At 36.3% G+C, this 20512-nt stretch overlaps 1 protein-coding gene across 1 annotated transcript; it reads right to left on the reverse strand.

Moving 5' to 3' along the window:
- Positions 1–13348: 13348 nt before the first annotated feature.
- Positions 13349–20068, reverse strand: LOC100373335 (uncharacterized). The gene is made up of 6 exons (XM_006823710.3): positions 20001–20068; positions 18410–18561; positions 16835–16979; positions 15949–16530; positions 14679–14822; positions 13349–14398 (listed from the first exon to the last, which is right to left on the reverse strand). The coding sequence occupies exons 2-6, from the start codon at positions 18533–18535 to the stop codon at positions 14151–14153; spliced, it is 1245 nt and encodes a 414-aa protein (XP_006823773.1). The 5' UTR covers positions 18536–18561; positions 20001–20068; the 3' UTR covers positions 13349–14150.
- Between the last annotated feature and the right edge of the window lie 444 nt (positions 20069–20512).

Here is a 20512-nt window from a genome sequence, read left to right on the forward strand (position 1 = left end):
ACGAGGTTTGAAAAGCTCGCTCATAACCCGTTCAGCACAACTAGCCAAGAAGTACGAAATGCTCGAAGTTGTTTTGGATGCAGTGGCAACCAATATTGCACAAATGTAGCCGGGAAGGAATGTACAGCTACCGGAAAACAGCGATTTATTGCAAAGAATCTAACGGGGAAAGCATCACATCGAATTTTGATTTACAAAGACTGTTTAAATCGTTGACCGGAAAGTTTCGCGTTCGATTGGACTTGACGACGCCTAAAATGTTCAGAACTCTATATAAACACTACCGAATCTATGGAAATGTTCGGATATTTGCAAATAATCTCTGACTTTGATATCTTGTAAAAACAGAAATTGTTGCAGTTGGCATATAGTTGTGTTACTTCATACGTCAAATGTTACAATTATACAATGGGTTTCATAAAGGTGTGAATTTGTTTTATTGACATTTTTAAGTATTTGTTAAACAATTACCCGACATATCTTCGTGCTTCAATCAAATCAAAAGGAGATGCTTTCATTGGCTGTAGAGTTTTTTACTGGGTTTCTTTAATCATTGGCAGATATACTGCTATGAACGCAAAAGATTATATGTTTAAAATGCAGTGATTTGTTTGCTGAAATGTGATGCAGATTTTAAGACGCGAGTGCATTGTGCGATTTTTTTTATTACTGCATTACATGTTAATTTCAACGGAGTCAGGGTTTTACGATTTCTAAGTAAATGGACGGTATATATTGACTTGTCACAGAACCAATGGCAAGTCCTGCATAGGATGGCGCTGGAATGAAAACTAATTAATAGAAAATTATACCAAATATTACAACTGCTGCCATTGTTTATGTCAACTCAGTACGCATGCGCTGAACCAGCATGTAGTTATTAATGGAGTTGCGCCCTCTATTTTACTGTGTGTATCTGACTTGGCTACATGAAAAACATCACTAGGGGTAATTGAAACAATATTTAATCGAATTTTGGTCTTGCATATGGATCAGTGTTTATTCAAAAAAGATACTCAGTGCAGCTCAAATATTACAGATATTTATACCCAGAATACATACCTATTTGGGCAGAAAAATGACCCATATATATTTATACCTACAATCTCGAAAAAAACATGACCCATTTCAATGGCACGTCCCTAATAGACAATTTCTACATAGTGCCCGGGTATAATGGTGGAGAAAATTGTCTCATAGTTCTGGAATACAGAGCATGCAGTCCAATGTATTTTAGCTAACTGGTATTTAACCTACAGCATTTTGAGTTGTTATTAACAGCAGCATGCTATACATTGGAAAATATAAGCTTCGTGTAAACATCCACCAACAAATGTAAAGAATTTGAAAAATATCTTCTAACCTTCAAACTACTCAAAACTCAACCCAGCAATAGACGGCAAAACTGTAAAATGAATTTAGATTTTATCTGCATACATTGGACTTCTTAGAATGACGCCATATTGGCACCTACACACTGGCTTCACCACTAGAGGGTGCTACACCCAATATGCGATTGTGTCAATTACATTTACGTGTTGACACTGTACAGCGGGTTGGTGCATCCGAGTCAGGTACAGGTGATGTTATAGGACTAGTTTTGTTTTTAAAACAGTGGTTAACAAAAAAGTAGGTACACCCGAATATTCAGAGTCTTGTCACACTGCCACGAGCGAATCGCCATTTATTAATTATCGTTATTTACAGCACAATAATAATTTGTATAAATAACTAAGTGCCATATAACCGGCGCACAAAGCCGTGTAGAAAACACCAGAGCTAAAAAAACCACGCAATGAAGGAAATAAAAAAAAACCTGGAAATCTACACCCGCCACATGCTGAATGCGCCTGAGGGAGGGTGGCGGGTTTCACCCTAATACATTCTAATTTATCCAAAAAAAAAATTGAACAAGAGCTCTTGAAATGATAGAAAATAATACAAAATACACACTTGACGAGCTGTTGGCTGTGACGTGGCAACGCATAGACTGACCAAGTCACACAATACACTACCACAAACCAATGCGGTATGCCAAATGCGCTCTCTAACAGGTGCCACCAAAACATCTTTTTCTGGCTTTACTCCGCACCGCAAGAAAAGTAAGCACACCCGATTATTCAGAGTGTTGTCGTGACAGACGAGCGAATATAGACAAAAACAAAAGGGGAAAATGCTTGAAAACATGAATTACGTAAAATAATATTAGTGATAAATTAAGTACAATATGATACATGATAGTCTAGCACACCAGCTTAAAGACATAAATATTTAAAATGTCTAAAGACTTAGTAACGCCAAGCATACCTTCCATATCGTTTCTCATGTAGCCTTCTTTGGCCTTATCAGATCTCCAACGGCCATGCCTCATTAGATAACGATCGGATATACCTACTTTGATCTCTGCTGCCTGTAAATACTACGGGGCAAGTAGGATTACCCGTTTTGGCAATGCGAACTTGATTGCCTTTCTTGTAGTACTGCTCATTTTTACTGCTTTGGATAGTGGTGCAAACATGTGTATCATTAAAAACAATATCTGAACCCCTAATGCCTACAAAATCACTATATCTAAAAAACACAGCAAAGGCAAGTAAACATAAAAACAGAATGTTTTAAAAGTCCCAAATACTTGCTGTAACGGGCTCTTTCTTGATTGGTGGTTTGCCAAGCAACCGTCTAGAGGATTCCACGATGTTCTTGATAAAAGATGTTGAGTAGATGAAGGAAAGCCGGCCAAAGTGTAAATCCACTGAATGCTATAGCATGCCGATTCTACACACTGTTTCGTTTTCTGGCTATGAATGGCGCCCTCAATCAGACTAATTAGATATAATGACACACGGGAAAGATTGGCAGGAAATACCTGGAAACTACATCCTTTAGCGAATTTAGCCCACCTATTAAATGCGTTAAGATAACTCTTGGCTGTGGAGTCCGCTCTTGATGCTAGCGATATGCTTTCCAATGTTGACACAAGATTAGCATGTTCCTTATTCATTCTTAGATCTTCCCAGACTCCCAATTTAAATACATCAGTATCTGGTGAAATAGTGAAAATATGACGAGTTTGTGTATATAAACGTAAAAAGTACAACTAAACAGAAAAAGCAAAAAACCTGCTACTATGGAACGCATTCGATCACTCGAGCCAATTACTATTGGCTAAGCCATTTTTATGGCAAAAATTCAAAAAAACAGACTGCTATGGACCGCATTCGTTCACTCAAGCATAGGACTATTGGTTAAACCATTGTCATGGCAAAAATTCAAAAAGCAGGCTGCTATGGATCCATCAATCTCTTGAGCCAGGTACATTATCTGACGCCATCACAGCAAAAAGCGAAAACCAAAAACATTCTTTTTTGGACTACTTCAGTCATTTGAACCCAGTGCAGTTACCTGTACTCGGCAAGAAGTTAAAATACATGCCTTTATGGCTTACAAAGCATACAATACCCTCTATCGCTAAAACAACTATAAGCCTGCAAGGCAATGTTTAGACACATTTTTACCTATGGTCTCTACATACATTCAAAGCCAGAATACGAAAATTTAACAATTTCCCACCAAACAGTGTTTGAGCTCTGCCTGTAACAAATGCGAGTCGTTTGGCAAGAAATGCACTCCATTTGAACAAATGAATGGCCAGAAATATGTCGATCTGCATAATGTCACTATGTACCCCTACCCCGGAAGGTTCCAAATGTCTCAGAACTTTGCCAATGAGGCATACAGGTGGTAACAAGCAATTGTTATCTAATGACCAATCTTCAGTAAAAGCATCCACAGCATCTGTGTTTGTACAACAAAAACGTGAATTGAATCTCTCGCATTTAGCGTTGTAAGATGATGCAAACCTATCAACTGAGAAAAGGGCCCACACCGTCTATATCGATGATTTTTTCTTAGATAATCAGCCTTTTCATTTGAACTTTTGGGGATCCAATCCAAATCTAGAGAAATCCCATGCTGGGAACAGCTACTAAATATAGCAGAAGCAATAACCTGCAAATCGGGCTTCATACTGCCCTTGTGTACAACAGACACTTCATTCCGGTTATCTGTAAACCACTTAACAGTATGGCCTGATAGTATATGTACAATACAACACAAGACTGAAAACTGCTTGTAGTTCTCTTCATGTAGAACTGATGCACTGCTCTGTCTCATCTCACATCCCTTTGTACCACGGAATTGCCACATTCAACCACATACCTATCAAACGCCTTGTCAGAGTATACCAACCTTACGAGCTCCGTCTTTCCAAAAATTTAGTTCAACAATGGCCCTTTCCGATAATAAAAAATAACTATCCCAATAACTCAAAGGATATAGGGCGCACTACAGCGTCCTAGTCACAAGTACAGCAATATTACCTGTACCCGTTCTCATGGAAACAATCTGCCCGGTAACGTGAGCCACTTTCTTGGGTGATACAAACCTGGACGTTGTACGTAAATGTCCGGAATTGGTTAAAATATCAGTGATAGCCACCTCTAAGCGATCAACTGTAACGAGCACTGTTCCCAACCACACTAACTTACAAACCCGAGTCCATTGACATTTCTCATCATTGCTTAAGAAACCAAAATTATTTAAATCACTGCTGTTGCGCAAGCAGAAGTAGACTTTAGTGAACCTCTGGCACCAAGACCATCATCAATATAGACCACAACCTTCCCCTCGCCACTGATAAAAGGTTACTAACTAAAGGATGCACTAGCGTACCACGGAATTGCCACATTCAACCACATACCTATCAAACGCCTTGTCAGAGTATACCAACCTTACGAGCTCCGTCTTTCCAAAAATTTAGTTCAACAATGGCCCTTTCCGATAATAAAAAATAACTATCCCAATAACTCAAAGGATATAGGGCGCACTACAGCAATATTACCTGTACCCGTTCTCATGGAAACAATCTGCCCGGTAACGTGAGCCACTTTCTTGGGTGATACAAACCTGGACGTTGTACGTAAATGTCCGGAATTGGTTAAAATATCAGTGATAGCCACCTCTAAGCGATCAACTGTAACGAGCACTGTTCCCAACCACACTAACTTACAAACCCGAATCCATTGACATTTCTCATCATTGCTTAAGAAACCAAAATTATTTAAATCACTGCTGTTGCGCAAGCAGAAGTAGACTTTAGTGAACCTCTGGCACCAAGACCATCATCAATATAGACCACAACCTTCCCCTCGCCACTGATAAAAGGTTACAAACTAAAGGATGCACTAGCGTCTCCTCAATTGCTGTGGACAAAAACAAGTTAGAAATGGAACGCTCAACAAAAGTAGAATTATTGAGTGCCGACCTGTTTTTTTTTAGAAACATAGGTGGCGCATTGGAGAATAAGGGTATTTTATACTAAAACCTAATAGAATCGATAACGGACTTAGAAGCAAAAAACTGTAACCATGCATTTATATGTTTCAAAAGACGACCCATTACCACAACCGGACTACACCGTGGCATCGCACCTCCATCTGAAAGCGTATCGCAACCATTCGAAAAACAGAAATTGTGACAGAGGAAACGAGAATCGGTACTTATCTCGAATACATTTCTTTCATGTAATAGTAATTTTCACTAGTGGGACCCGTCTGCAGATTTGCACCTGTTGGCATAGCTCCGCATTCAAAATGGCAATGCCCTTGCCGACCACAACCAATACAAACTCCCTGTCTGGTACCACTGTATCCTTTGCTAGCGCTGGATGCCTACTGCCAAGTCAAACTCTTGGAACTGGTAAGGTCCTGTTGGCTGACAAATCTTCGACTGCGGGTCTTCTTTTCCTTCTGAGCTTTTTCTTTGATTTTTCTGCTCAATCGCGTTTCGGCCTTCCATATTCTCCTCTTAGCTCGTCTTTGCTGTCGATAGCCAAGTCATGCGAGATGTATTCTTGGGCTGTATTCCAGCCGTATTCAGAGGTATTTACAAGTAGAATCAATTTCTTCGATTAAGTCTATACCTGCAGCAAGTTTATCTTTCACGTGTCATATTTTGCAAGCTGCAATTTGGACTGCGCCTCTTCTAATACGTCCGCAACTTTGATATTATGCTTATACTGATTAATGCCATATTTTACTTTTTGAGTGAACAGGTCATGCGAATTCCCGCCCTCTGCCAACTGATTAACCTGTTCTGACATTTTTTTAGTTTGAACCCTCACGCTTTCATAGATCCTTTTCAGCAACTTGATCTGCCTGTGCCAAAAAATATGAAAATCTAGAATTGTTCTTGATATTGATCCAGACTTCATAAAAATCGAAACTGTATGTCAGGCCCTCCTCTACAAAAGTCATGGCAAGATTATTAACATAACGAACTATTAATAAACTTGTATGTGCTGTTTTAATTAAATTATACTAAGAAGATCCCCTCTCACCACTGACAGTTGTAACTCGACAGGCATAAATTGTGGACCTGGCACACAGAAGGAATCCATCAGCCTACTATCTGGAAACCACTCTTGAAGGTGTTTGAAAATATCATTTTTAATTTGACAGTGTCTTTGATCTCTGGTGATCTGAACAACGACTTTCCTTCAATTTGTGGCTCACCAGAAATAGAATCTTAAGTTGTTTGGATGTTTTGCGAGGTCAATCTTTTTTTGCACTTTTTCTAACTTTCTGGACGTAAGCATATTTATCAGGTTGGCATCGTAACAAAATTTGCATTTCAATAAGCCGTTCGTTTTGTCTTGCAGTAGACAAGGAGAGTCTTCAATTCATCCTCTTTGGATAGACCGCAATACATTTATATTATATTCTTTATTGCGTTTCTGTAATCTAGAACAATTTCCGATTCATCTTTAACAGAATTTCTACCCACAACAAATAGAAATAAACCCGGTGTCTAGCAGACGTTTTTGCCTTTTGCTGCCATTGCTGATGATATGACGACATCGACTTTAATTCTACTAACGTAACGTCACAACTCTCATTATACATTACACGACAATATGACATTTGAACAGAACTCTCTCTCTCCCCCCTTTTCTTCTCTTCTCTCCCCTCGCGTGCGTGCGTGTGTGCGTGCGTGTGTCTGTTCACCGATATCTCATGAAAATGAAACTTACTCCATGTATATCATTTATCCACCTTATATAATGGGTTCATTTGGCCACATTAATATGCATAAGTGTAATATCTCAAGCACTGTTATAAGGACATACAATTAGTGCTATAATAGAAACATAACTAATATCTCAGACAAAAGGCAAGTCTGTGGTCATAATAAGACATAATTTTAGCATGAGATTAATACAATTATTGCTTCATGTAATTTGGAGGTTCTAATATAGTATAACAGCATTCCTTATTTGCACATCCTGGTTCCAATACTCTTAAGCACGTCAGAGCACTTCGTAAGCTTTCTTTGATTGTAATTTATTGGCTTCAAAAATCGTGCTGGCCTCAGTTCTCTAAATTTGTGTTCATCAGGTTTGTCTTCTAATTTAGACTTTAATTACTGAAAACAAAAAATTGATGGTGCATAACAGCACAATCTGATTAAAATCTGAAGTATTGTACGGCGTGTTTTTATGTTATATATTTATTTTCCTTTTACAGTTTTAAAACAAATTTTTATTTCTTTCAACTATTGCCACATACATCTGAACCAATGTCTATGTAACGAGAATTCAACGAGATTTTAGAGATGAAAACGATCAGAAAAAAATACGGCTTTTCAGTAAGTTTATCATTTTCTTTCATCTATGATTATATTGTGGCTTAATAAATGGTTCCAATTTGTTTCCATGGTTCGACCGAACACTAGTAACTTTCGTTGTCAATCGGGCCAAAATCCGTTTTATCATCTATAGTATTGAAGCCGTATCTGTAAATTTTCATCAAAATGTATCAACATAATGTACAATAACTCTTTATCACTACCTTATACTAAAATATGTTACTAACAAATTCCCACTTCCGGCCCGGTTAGACTTAAAATACATCACGAATATTCACTTTTTCATCTTCGTCGTTCTGTACTTCGTTTAGTAATTCGAACTTCTCAGTTTGCGTAAAAAGGGAGAGTTTTGCGATTTCGAGATCGAAAATGCCTTTGCTTCATTATTTGCTGAGGGACGACCGCTTAGGTATGTGCTCTGTAACTTACAGCACAAGAACCTAAAAACGTTAGGTAATCAAACTAAAATGACGTTGTACTAAAGTCCAAAAAGTACGTTCAAGGTCTTAATTTTTTGTAGCATATAATTTAACACAAATTACTATGTATTCATACATTGCAGATATAGTATGCCAAATTTGTTGCAGCACTACGAATCATGAATAATTCAGAGCATGAAATATATCCAACAATTAGTGACTGGATGATTGGAAATCAATATGAAGAAAATGCAAATACCACCAGCAAACAAAATACCATTGTAAACCATACGAGTTGTCCAATCATCGAGTTTTTATTCCATCTAAATCTATACTGCAGGCAGAAAGCTTTGTTCACTACTGTGAAGGAACAACATGCAAGATTGTTTCTGGATTTGCACAACAGGTTATAGAGAGGCAATTGGTGTTCAATGAGAAGCAAATATTAATTCATAACGATAATTATAATGATTATTTACACAACAGATTTCTCTTAACAAATAGTCCGTGGTTACCAGTTTAATTATTATTATTTACATGTAGTAATATAATTTGTAAACTACATCTGAAATTTCTATACTATATTATTTTTGACTCCCATGAGCGAAGCACATAAAGAGATTCTTTGCGGTTAGTGTGTGTGTGTGTCCGACTAATATCTCAAGAACCAATTATCAGATTTTATTGACTAGTTTTGTTTGAAATTATGTGCATATTAATTACCTAATTTTAATATTAGTTAACTTATTTTCACTTGTTTCTCATGAACTATTAAACAGATTTCAATGAAATTTGGCACATGAATACTCTGGGATAATGCTGATGATAATAATGATAATGCATATTAATTAGCAAATTTTAAGCATTTTCACCTATTGTCAAGAACCACTAAACAGATTTCAATAAAACTTGGTACATACACACGTATATACTTAGGGATAATCAATTTACATGTTCAGCTTAGGGTTACATTTTGTACTTACTAATTACCTAATTTGCATAAATTAATCAATTTATAGGTGCTCCACAAATATATCGAGTACCACTGATCAAATTTTAATGAAACTAGGTACATAGGTGATTTTAATAATCCACAAATCTGATTACTTCAGGGTTGAAATCCATGCATATTAATTAATTACCTGTTATTAGTTTCATATGTGTTTCTTAATATGCATAACTGTAAGGTAACAAATACTGTTGTAGATAGGGACATGCAACCGGTGCTTCATTTGTGTTGTCTGACAAAATATATGAGAGCATGTATTTATAATAATCTTTTATTAAACCATAGCTACTTGGAACCAATTATGATCATTGCTTGCAGTTTTATTTTTTAATACTGTATTTGCTCTATTATAAGCACATGTACTTTATGTGAATAGAAATGACAACAGGTCTATGGTCAAAATGAGACATGTTTCAATGATTTTGCATGCAATAAACCAAATATTTACTTTATGTGTATTGAAAATGTGTTTTTAATATTATAGTATTTGTACTTCATACATGTACCTCCAATGTCTTCAATGTCTTCAATACACAGGAGTTCTATCTTTCTTTTTTTTTAAATTACTGTTATACATCCATGTAATATGGAATTCATAATGTTTTGTTTTCATCGAGAATTGACAACTTCTAATTAAAATATTGTGTTCCAAATTTTAAAATAAATGTACAGTCACTTTTCATTTAAGAGTGGGGTGACCGACAATATGAATGTAATCCATATACTGAATTCTAATTTTGTTTCATTGTGGTTGTATCATAAACGTAAATGTATGAATGTTGGTGTGGATAAATGCTGTTATGAACAGCATAAGGTATACATTGGTAGCAATATCAACACTAAATCTGCCGGGTTTTTTAATCTTGATTGCTTGCAACTTTGATGGCATAATGCATCTAATTCACTCTTTTTATAGGGGTTGATTTGCAAATCTAATGCAAGTATTCAAAAGCTAGTGTATATTATAATGTTATGGAACAGCAACATTAAAATCAAGATTAGACAAAAAAAAATTCTACTAAACGCTAAGAATTCACACATTTTTAAATTCATATTTTATGTTATAGCATGTCACTTGTACACAACGGATCAGACAGAAAATTACATTTCTAAATATAAATTTACATAGAAACACACCAAAATTACCTCTACAGTCCTATCTCCAGTAGTATACACCCCATAACATCCATAGTCGGTAATCTCTAAAGTTGATTACAAGTTGTACTGAAATTCAGACTGTGGAAGACGTTACACCGAAGCCAATTTACATAACTGGATCTAGCTGTTGCTTCTTTTGGTTGCGTTGTTGTTCGTTTTGTATTGCCGAGTTATTTGATCTGATAGACCAAATACCTAGTGGCAGTACTGAAACGAACAGCAACAACAAATAATGCACAGCAGAAGACGCCACCAAATAAGGCTGCCATTTTGTATTGCATTCTGTACGGCATTGTGGGTAATTCGTGATGTCATAGGTCATGTGACATAATGTATCCATAATGTATCCATAACGCAGTGCGTTCGTTCTGATCCGGCAATGGACCAGCACTGGTCCAACTGCATGCTGGACCGTAACCAAAGCTCTCCAGTAATGGACCAGTATATAACGGTCCATAATGGAGGCGGACCCGATCGCTATCCATAACGCGTCGGACCAGTACTGGACAATTACTGGACCAATACTGGTCCAGTATAGAGGAATTTGCGTGTATAAAAACGATTTGCTCCCTCGCTTATTTTGGTATATGGTATATGTCTCCATTTTATGCCACAACTCAAAACAGTCTTTTTTGCTTGACGTGTTCATTTGACTTCAAGTACGTTTCAGTGGCTGTCACTGTCGCATTCTGAGTCTTGCCGATAAAATTTTGGTTCAAAATCACGTAGCTATCGCCGAGAAAATTCAAGAAATCTTTCATTTCTCAGTCAACTAACATGCCGGAAATAAAATTAACATAACAATGTGTTCGAAGGTTGTCGACATTTTATTCGACAGCTTACCACACCAGTGCCACACCACAGACAACTAGAACATTTAAACCTTTGTTGGGAAATTCACGTGCATTAAATATATGACCCCAAAAGGTCACTCATTCTGGTACTTATACATGACCCCAAGAGGTCACTCTTGCTGGTACTTATACATCACCCCATGATGTCACTCATTTGTTACTTATACACGACCCCAAGAGATCACTCATCCTGGTACCACAAGAGGTCACTATTGCTGTTACTTATACATGACCCAAAGAGGTCACTCATCCTGGTACTTATACATGACCCCAAGAGGTCACTCTTGCTGGTACTTATACATGACCTCAAGATGTCGCTCATTTTGGTACTTATACATGACCCCAAGAGGTCACTCTTGCTGGTACTTATACATGACCTCAAGATGTCGCTCATTTTGGTACTTATACATGACCCCAAGAGGTCACTCATCCAGGTTACTTATACATGACCCCAAGGGGTCATTCATTTTGCTACTTATACATGACCCCAAGAGGTCACTCATCCTGGTACTTGTACATGACCCAAAGAGGTCACCCCTTCTGGTACTTATACACGACTCCAAAATGTCACTCATTCCGGTATTTGTACATGATCCCACAATGTCACTCATCCACGTACTTGTACATGACCCCAGGAGTATATGGACATGCACATATTGGTTCTGGAGTTGTCGAAATCTGAACACATGCAAAAAAACAAACTTTCTCGTTTAGCTAATTAGCATGGAATTCTCCATGCAAACATCGTCAAGGGTTACCACGACACGGATTCTTTTTTAACATTAACACAGCAAACTCTGCTCATGACCGGAGACATCATCTTCGCGTTTGTTTTCAAAAGTTTACGTTTTTCCATCAACACGCAACTATTTCTTTCTTCTCCGATTTGACGTGTTGCGGCAGAAGATTAGCAATGAGAGACAATTATAAAAGTATCAAACCCTGTGCTATCACTGTATCTTATACGTGATTTCTCACCTGATATAGATACACAATTTCAATGAAAGTCCACTAACCCTCAATTTTATTCATATATTTTATTCATCATATCCTATTTATTCATGTGAATGCATTTTTGTGTGATGTTATTTTTATGGCCACGTGAAAAACAGCCACTACTATATTGTAGATTGTCTGACGGGATAACAATTAACAAATATCAATAGCTATATACGTAATTCTGATTTTCACACAAAATCATGCTCGGGAATGCTTTTTACAACAAAATACTTCCACGCCCCTCAAAACAATCTGATCATGTCACGTTGTTGTCCTGAGCTCCTGCGCCGTCTATATATGTGGCTATATAGATTATATAAGCACAATTACCGGTGTTTGTGTTGCATGCTGGGTAAAAATACGTAGATCAATTGTTATGCAGTATTAGCTGACAGTGAGATTACCTACCCGCACTTCTTGTTTCTTTGTACTTTGATCGAGACTCCTATTAATACATCACCAGCGTTACATCATGTATTATGTCAGGTTACCACTGACGAGACGAGTACGGCGCCCTCTACAGATTCGCGTTTGTTTTCATATGTTTACGTTTTTACATGAACACGCATCTATTTCTTTCTTCTCCGATTTGACGTGTTGCGGTAGAAGATTAGCAATGAGAGACAATTTTAAAAGTATCAAACCCTGTGCAATCACTATACCTCATTTAAGATACGAGATTTCTCTTCTGAGATAGATCCACAATTTCAATGAAAGTACTTCAACCTCTATTTTTATTCATGTATTTTATTCATTCTATCCTATTTATTCTGTAACTGTACTATATTGTAGATTGACTTGATAACAATAAACAAATATCAACAGCTATCCACGTATTTCTGATGTCACAGCAATGTGTTGTTGCAGGGGGTGCATTTATGTGAACCAGTGTTACATTAAAAAACTTTGCACACCAAATCTGATTAACATATTTAATGGTATATATGATCATATGACCTCATTAAATATGCATTCATATCATGGCACTATTGCAGATAACGAGGTTCAACCAGATCTACCATGTCTGATGGTTTTTTTGTCGTGCCACATTGCTTTCACTTGTATGGCTCAGAACAAAGACCAATTTTCTTTACTTTCTTTACAGTATGCTGTTTTAGCCCTCTCCCTGGCCATGATAGCTTTAGGTTATATAATACGCAATAAGGTACATTGTGTCAATAATGAATTTAAACTGTGGCGCAGAGTGGTATGAACTGGTGGTCTTTATTCGGATGAAAAACGAAGCATAGAGTACAAAAGTTGTATTTGGGCGTTGGCCAAACGGCCAAGTCCAGAGAGCAAACAAGTGGACCAGGTCCGATGTATATGTCCGAATCTGTCTGAGTCAATCTGCCTGCCTGTCTATCTCTAGTAACATGTCTTTGTATAAGGCAAATCCCGTGATTCAAATTGATACAACACATGACTCAAAACACATTTTATGATAAAAGTGATTCAATACACCCGCATAAGTTTCCCGAAGATACATTGAATAAAAATACAAAAGTGATTTTAGCACCTCCACATCGTGATGAAATGACGGTATAGGGTGATTTGTTGCAGGTGGCAATGTTTTACGAATTATATTATTACACGTGGTGGCATACATTGTCAGCTGCCCATATATCACATATGCGCTTGGTCACTCAAAGCTACTTCAAATTAAGGGAAGTTATGACGAAAACACTCGGTTGGTACACTGTATTCAGATTTGGTCTCCAGGTTATTGGTGGCACTTGTAATATACCAGCATCATAAACACATATACAGAGTGAAACAATCTGTATGAAGATTACAAGCTTGTCAGTCAGTACGTAAAAGTATATCTGTAATAGCAACAATTGCTGCGTCTTTAATCAAATGCAATATTTGAGATCAAAACTAGACTGTCAAAATTATTAAACTCAAATGAACTATTGCATTCACGAATGAATAGAATATATAGTACTATTCGCAACGAACCTAATTTATAAATGATCGGCCACTCCCAATCACGTGTTTTTCAAATCACTGCAATGAACTGGCTTTATTTTTGAATTTTACTCTAAAACTATCAGGAGACAAATCGTGATCCCATTTCCCAGCAATCATCATCCGGGCTGCCATATTTCCAATCTCATCAGCTGCACTAGCACCGCCTCCATTACCACCAACTGCCACTCCCAGTGTAGGTGTCACCATATCACAGTACACATGGCCAGTCGGTGTAGTTGTTATAACGCAAGAACCACCATGTGTTGACACTGGCTTCACTCCTGGTAAAACATTGAGCATGTATATTAGACAATGAATATGCATGATATGTTGACAGTTATTTTAACAAAGATAACATATATGCACAATAATCAGTATGTATGTAAATTATCTTAATTAATGTACACAATATCATATTAATCCTGTAAAATGTTGATTTGCATCGAGTTAGTAGCTGTGATGTTAGTGTCATCAAACATGCGTATTTAACTAAGTGAAACTTTTTTTACATATACTCTAATTAACATTTTTCTAAAACATGCAGGAAGTTCAACTACCTACCTTTGACGATATCAAACATCATATCTAAGAGAGGTTTATGTGCTGACGCGTGTCCCTCAGTGCGGAACCAGTCTGCTACTTCTTTCTCTGTGTTGAGTACAGTGTTGAATTTAGCACCATGTCCAATCTTTAGATAATATTTACCTGTAAACAAAATCAACTATGTAAACAATCAGAGTATCATTGGTTACAATGTATCATAGCATACTGCATAATATTGCATTATATTTTGACACTACAGACACTTCAACGCTATTGTTAATTCGACGCGGGATAGGTAGCTGTATGCTGCAGGTCTGTCATCGCCTCTGATGGCAATCTGGGCTACTTTCTCCCCCTCCTATTTAATAAAGAAGGTCACGCAGACAGCAAGCATTTTTGTTGAATTTCTTTATCTAGCTTAATGTCATTGGGATTTATGTGAATATTACCATAGAAGAAAAATGCCCTGACCCATTATTAATGTCTATTGTTGCACAGGTGCATGTTATACTCGGTTTCTGATTTCATTAGTCTATATCTAGATCAAACGTGCAGTTGAAATCACCACCCACCATGTTTATCACATGACCAGCCACAATCTTGCTGCGTGAAATAGGTTAAGATTGGTAGATTGGTGAAAATAAAATGAATACACCTACATAATTGTTACTTCTGTAAAACATGACAAACACGCTAAAACAACACTACATGTGGTTACATATGACAGCAAGATGTGAACTTTGTGAGTATACAGAAACGCATGGGTGAAACACTAATGTTTTGCTGCAACATGACAACCATTAACAATGTATGCTCCCTCCTGGAACAACCTATGTATTTACTTTATTTAACACAATCTGTAGACATGGACGATTTTACATGTTATAGGGTGGGTCTTTTATGCCAAACTGACACATGTCTCACTTCTAATCTTTTGTGATATGAGACTCGTAGCGACGTAGACAACCCGTGTGAAATGCATTATTTTTTTTACATGAAATTCGCAACGACCACCGGCCTTACGTCACTTTGCATTTCATGTTTTTGGCCAAAGTTGATACTGTGTACCGCGCTATCACTTCACTGATGACAAGATAAATTAAATTTCATTGTAATTAAGTTATTTTAACTATATAAAACTGTAATTAAATTGCATTCTATTATAAATGACTTTAATTAAATTGTATTTAAAATGTATTACAATCGAGGATTGACGATTAATTGCGTTCAATTAAATGGCAATCCATATATTGGCTTTATATTATAAAAAAGTCGAACTAAATCCTACCGTTGGGGTATTTAATTGGCGGCAACATGTAAAGATCATGTTTTCCTTCTTTTGTATATTTCCGCGCTATAGTTGGCATGTCTGTCAATCTCTTGGCATCTTCTGGTGTAAGCTCTGCAAAGGCCTGAGTCTTAGAATATAGTGTAACGTCTAACTCCTTGCCAGGTGGTAACAGATGTCTGAATGACGTGAAAGCTCCTGTAGTTAACAGCACTTTCCTAGCACGGATGGTGTGGCCTTTATCTGTAGTTAACTTCATCACATTGCTGACAGTTGATTGGTTACATTCGATCACATGATTAATGATGTCGTCAATGATGACACATCCTTGCTGTCGAGCAGCAGTTTGCTGTGCTAATACCTGTTTCCTTCCACTGACGTATCCAGCATGTTTTAACTCAAGTATGGCCTCGTCGTTTGGGCGCATCGACAGATAATCATACCGCTCAGTGAGTTCAGTTTTATCAAGAATGTCAAATTTCTTTCCAAATCTCACTGCAATGTCTTTCATAACTGAAGTGTATTTATGTCCCTCCTTCAGACTAATCATCATAAAGCCAACATCTGTGAAAAAGCGTGTTCCTGCAGAAAACAATTATATAAAATAGTTTCTATAAGATTATGTAATGGTCGCTAAATATTAGGGGAATAACAATCAAACCGCGACTTCTTTCAAGACGCACCATGTACGCTGTATAAACTGAATATCATATTTGTTTATTAAAGTACAAACTAATTTCAACTTGATTTCTGCATTAAATTAACATAAAATATTATACCTTAATATTAAAATATCTTTAAATAATTAGGGGTTTATATTATGATATTATCTATATCATTATCAAATAGATAGATGGAAGAAACAAAAATAAATAGCAAGACATACCAGTTTGTTGTTGAATTCCCTCATATCGTGATATTGATCTGTTATCTAACACAGCCCACACTGAATCTGACCTCATCGTTTTTACTAAACGTCCTTCGTCATAATGAGAAGAACAGATGGTGCGTTCAGGGTTTTCTGCGAGATTCTAAAATGAAATGAATCAATTCAATTCAACGTGCACCCATTGCTATATTTCATATAACATGGCTGGGCCATTTCCACCAAATAGCAGGATGTCAATGTTATAATCTAAGTTGAAATGTCGCCGTTGTCATTTAGAAGGAGCAGTTGAAAACATAAAATCTGCATACAAGTTTTGTAGCGAAAGTTGCATTGATTATATGTAACTTTCCTTATCAGAATCTGAACTGAAACTAGAGATGCTAAAGTATTCCTGTGTAAACTGAATGCAATGTTATTTGACGTTTACAGAACAATCAACACACAATAATTGTTTGCCTCAGCATTGCTAATGCTGTTCATAGAATCAAAATACCGAAATTCACATGCAATTTATATTCGCTATTTTCACTGTATAAGTGAAAATGTTTATTTTCCCAAATCAGTGAAAATAAACTTCACACAAAACAGCCAAACATAAAATAAAGTATTCTAGGTAAAATAAAGTATTTCTTAGTGTTAGATCAAACTGTTTTGAGGATACAAAATAAAACACGATAAACAGACATACAGTCATTCATTCTGTCATTCATGCATTTGTATTGGCTTCCTTTTTAGCTAGGGGCATGAGTGAGACCAACAAATATACGTGGCGAGATGTATAATAAAATAAACATATAATCAACATGACTGCAGCAATGTTACAAGCTCGCACTCTGTGACCTCAAACCTTTGTACAGGTAGCTTTCATTCAATAACCTATGTATGTAACAATGCTGATAATGAGGTGTATATCATGATATGGTGAATAGATATCACAGCATGATGAATAGATGACATACCACGGTGAATATTTATGATAAGGTGAATTGATATCATATCCGATTGTGAAAAGATATAATATTATCTGACGAATGCACACCACAATATATAGATCATATACGATATGAATTGATATCATGGAATACTGTATGAACAATATGGTGAAAGGTGTGATAAATAGTGGATGAATATCATTCAAGTGTTGAAAGATATATTTGATGAACAGGTATATGGTGAATGATGTTTTTGTGGCAGAACATATGTTATAGCATTCAGCGACAGTGTACTACTAAAAGCATAATGGTTGAAGATGTCGTGTTAGGGTGATGACAAACCACAGAGCAGATAAAGAGAATACATAGAGATACTTTACTAATAAACAGGAAAGTCTACATTAGAAATCATGCCGTTCCAATCCTAAGCTCTGGATTTCAATCGGTAAAAATGAGAACTGGATAATATATCAGTATTGAATTGATAAACCAGTATTGGGAATGGATATGATATGGTAAATTAGTATAACAAAATGTGAAAAAATGATATGGTGTAATAATGTAAGGCAGATATCAATTTTCTACCTTTGAACTCTAATTGTGCCCAGTGCATGGGCTTTTAAAATACTGTACTGCTTACCACAGGTTCTTTGGGTCCAATTAAGCAAATTTTAGCAGCTGGTGATATAATAGTTGCATGTCTAGCTGCAGCAGAACCGATAAGACCAGCTCCAACAATACACAAGTCATATACTACTCCATCCATGACTGCAAATCAAAACTCTTTGAAAACTGGAAAATACAATTAAATAACGCTTCAGCACCTCAATATTGAAAGCAATGCACACTCCAGACAACTGTATATTTTTAGAAAATTTAAATTTATATATAGACAAAAACTGGGTATGTTTAACATATATAACGTCTGGGCATTCTATACGTCATTTGCATATTTATCAATAAACGGTTTTATTAGGGCACTCTCCTTATAACGAATTCGTTTAACAATATTTTATTTCACCCATGTGTCCGTCATACGTTACTAAATATAAAGTGATAATTAACGACAGGGGGCTGAAGTTATTCGCACAACACGTTTTCCAATTTCATGTTATTTTCATGTATATTACCCGCATTGTATAATACAGCCTTAACGAAAACTTAATTTGACGATCACAAATCATCTGTTTTTTACCTACGACAAGGAAGCCGCAAGAAATGACATTAATAAAACAGAGATAGATAATAAAGAGATAGACAAGAAATGGTCAGTAGCCTATATACAATTTTAAAGACTGAAAGGTCAGACATTTTTATTCTTCTTACCACACACATTAGTTAAAAATAATCAAACTAAAATTTGTTTTCCGGGCCTAACATTATTTAATGCTAGACGACATTCAATAGACAAACATAGTGACTGTCCTATCCATTTTATTTTATTTCTTATTGTTTAATACCTAAACAAACTGAACGCCACATATATGGTCGACTTACACAGACGAGGTGGGACACTACTGGAAATATTCTCTATGCTGGTTTCAACTAACCATTATCCACCTAATAGTATATACATGCACTAATACTTAATATTAAATACGTGTACTATCATAGTATGTAATATCATACCATATGGTAATGGGCAAACAGCCCTTTTTACAATTAACAATAACAGTACTGTTAAACGAGTGAAATCAAATATCATTATTAATTTACTTCCGCATGTTGTGAAATTATGTAAACTTTATATCCTATTAAATATTTTTCTGTAAAAATGTCCATAATGCAATTGATCATGGTACATGCACGTCTGTTTTAGTTTTTACAACACATTGGAGAAGAAATACGTATTCACAAAAACGTGAACACCTCAACACAAAAGTAAGCCTATAGAGGGCGTTGTAGTCTTCAAAGGTCACCTGACATATTAAGTGCGGTTTTAAGTAGTTATAAAAAATAGTTCTTTGCTTGCGCTGATTTTCACACAAATTCATGCTCGGGAATGCTTTTTTATGAATCCCGGACATAATAGCACATTTCAAACAACAAAATACTCCCACGTCAATCAAAACAATTGGATCATATGACGTTGTTGTCCTGAGGTCCTGTGTCCTCTTCATATCTGACTATATAGATTATATAATCACAATTACTGATGTTCGTGTTGCATGCTGGGTAAGAATATGTAGATTACTTGTTATGCAGTATTAGCTGACAGTGAGATTACCTACCCGCACTTCTTGTTCCTTTGTACTTTGATCGAGACTCCTATTAATACATCACCAGCGTTACATCATTTATTATGTAAGGTGACCACTGACGAATACGGCGCCCTCTACAGAATCGCGTTTATTTTCAAATGTTTACGTTTTTCCATTAACACGCATCTATTTCTTTCTGCTCCGATTTGACGTGTTGTGGCAGAACATTGGCCATAAGAGACAATTTTAAAAGTACCAAACCATGTGCAATCACTGTACCTCATTTTAGTTACGAGATTTTTCTCCTGATATAGATACACAATTTCAATAAAAGTACCCCAACCCCCATTTTTATTCATGTATTTTTTTCATTCTATCCTATTTATTCATGTAAATGTACTTTTGTGTGATGTTATTTTAATGGCCCCATGAAAAACCGCCACTACTATATTTTAGATTGGCTGACTGGATAAAAATAAACAAATATCAACAGCTATCCACGTATTTCTGATGTCACAGCAATGTGTTGTTGCAGGGGGTGC

This window comes from Saccoglossus kowalevskii, chromosome 13, assembly GCF_978046115.1.
Source record: "Saccoglossus kowalevskii chromosome 13, keSacKowa6.1, whole genome shotgun sequence".
In the NCBI taxonomy this organism is placed as follows: domain Eukaryota; kingdom Metazoa; phylum Hemichordata; class Enteropneusta; family Harrimaniidae; genus Saccoglossus; species Saccoglossus kowalevskii.

Bases quoted from the DNA above. Each gene is read 5' to 3' on its own strand.
- LOC100373335 (XM_006823710.3), bottom strand. From the start codon at position 18,535: ATGGATGGAGTAGTATATGACTTGTGTATTGTTGGAGCTGGTCTTATC. The intron at 16,531-16,834 runs GTATGTCTTGCT...TGTTTTCTGCAG, and splicing joins GGGAATTCAACAACAAACTG to GAACACGCTTTTTCACAGAT. The intron at 14,399-14,678 runs GTAGGTAGTTGA...ATGTTTTACCAG, and splicing joins GATGTTTGATATCGTCAAAG to GAGTGAAGCCAGTGTCAACA.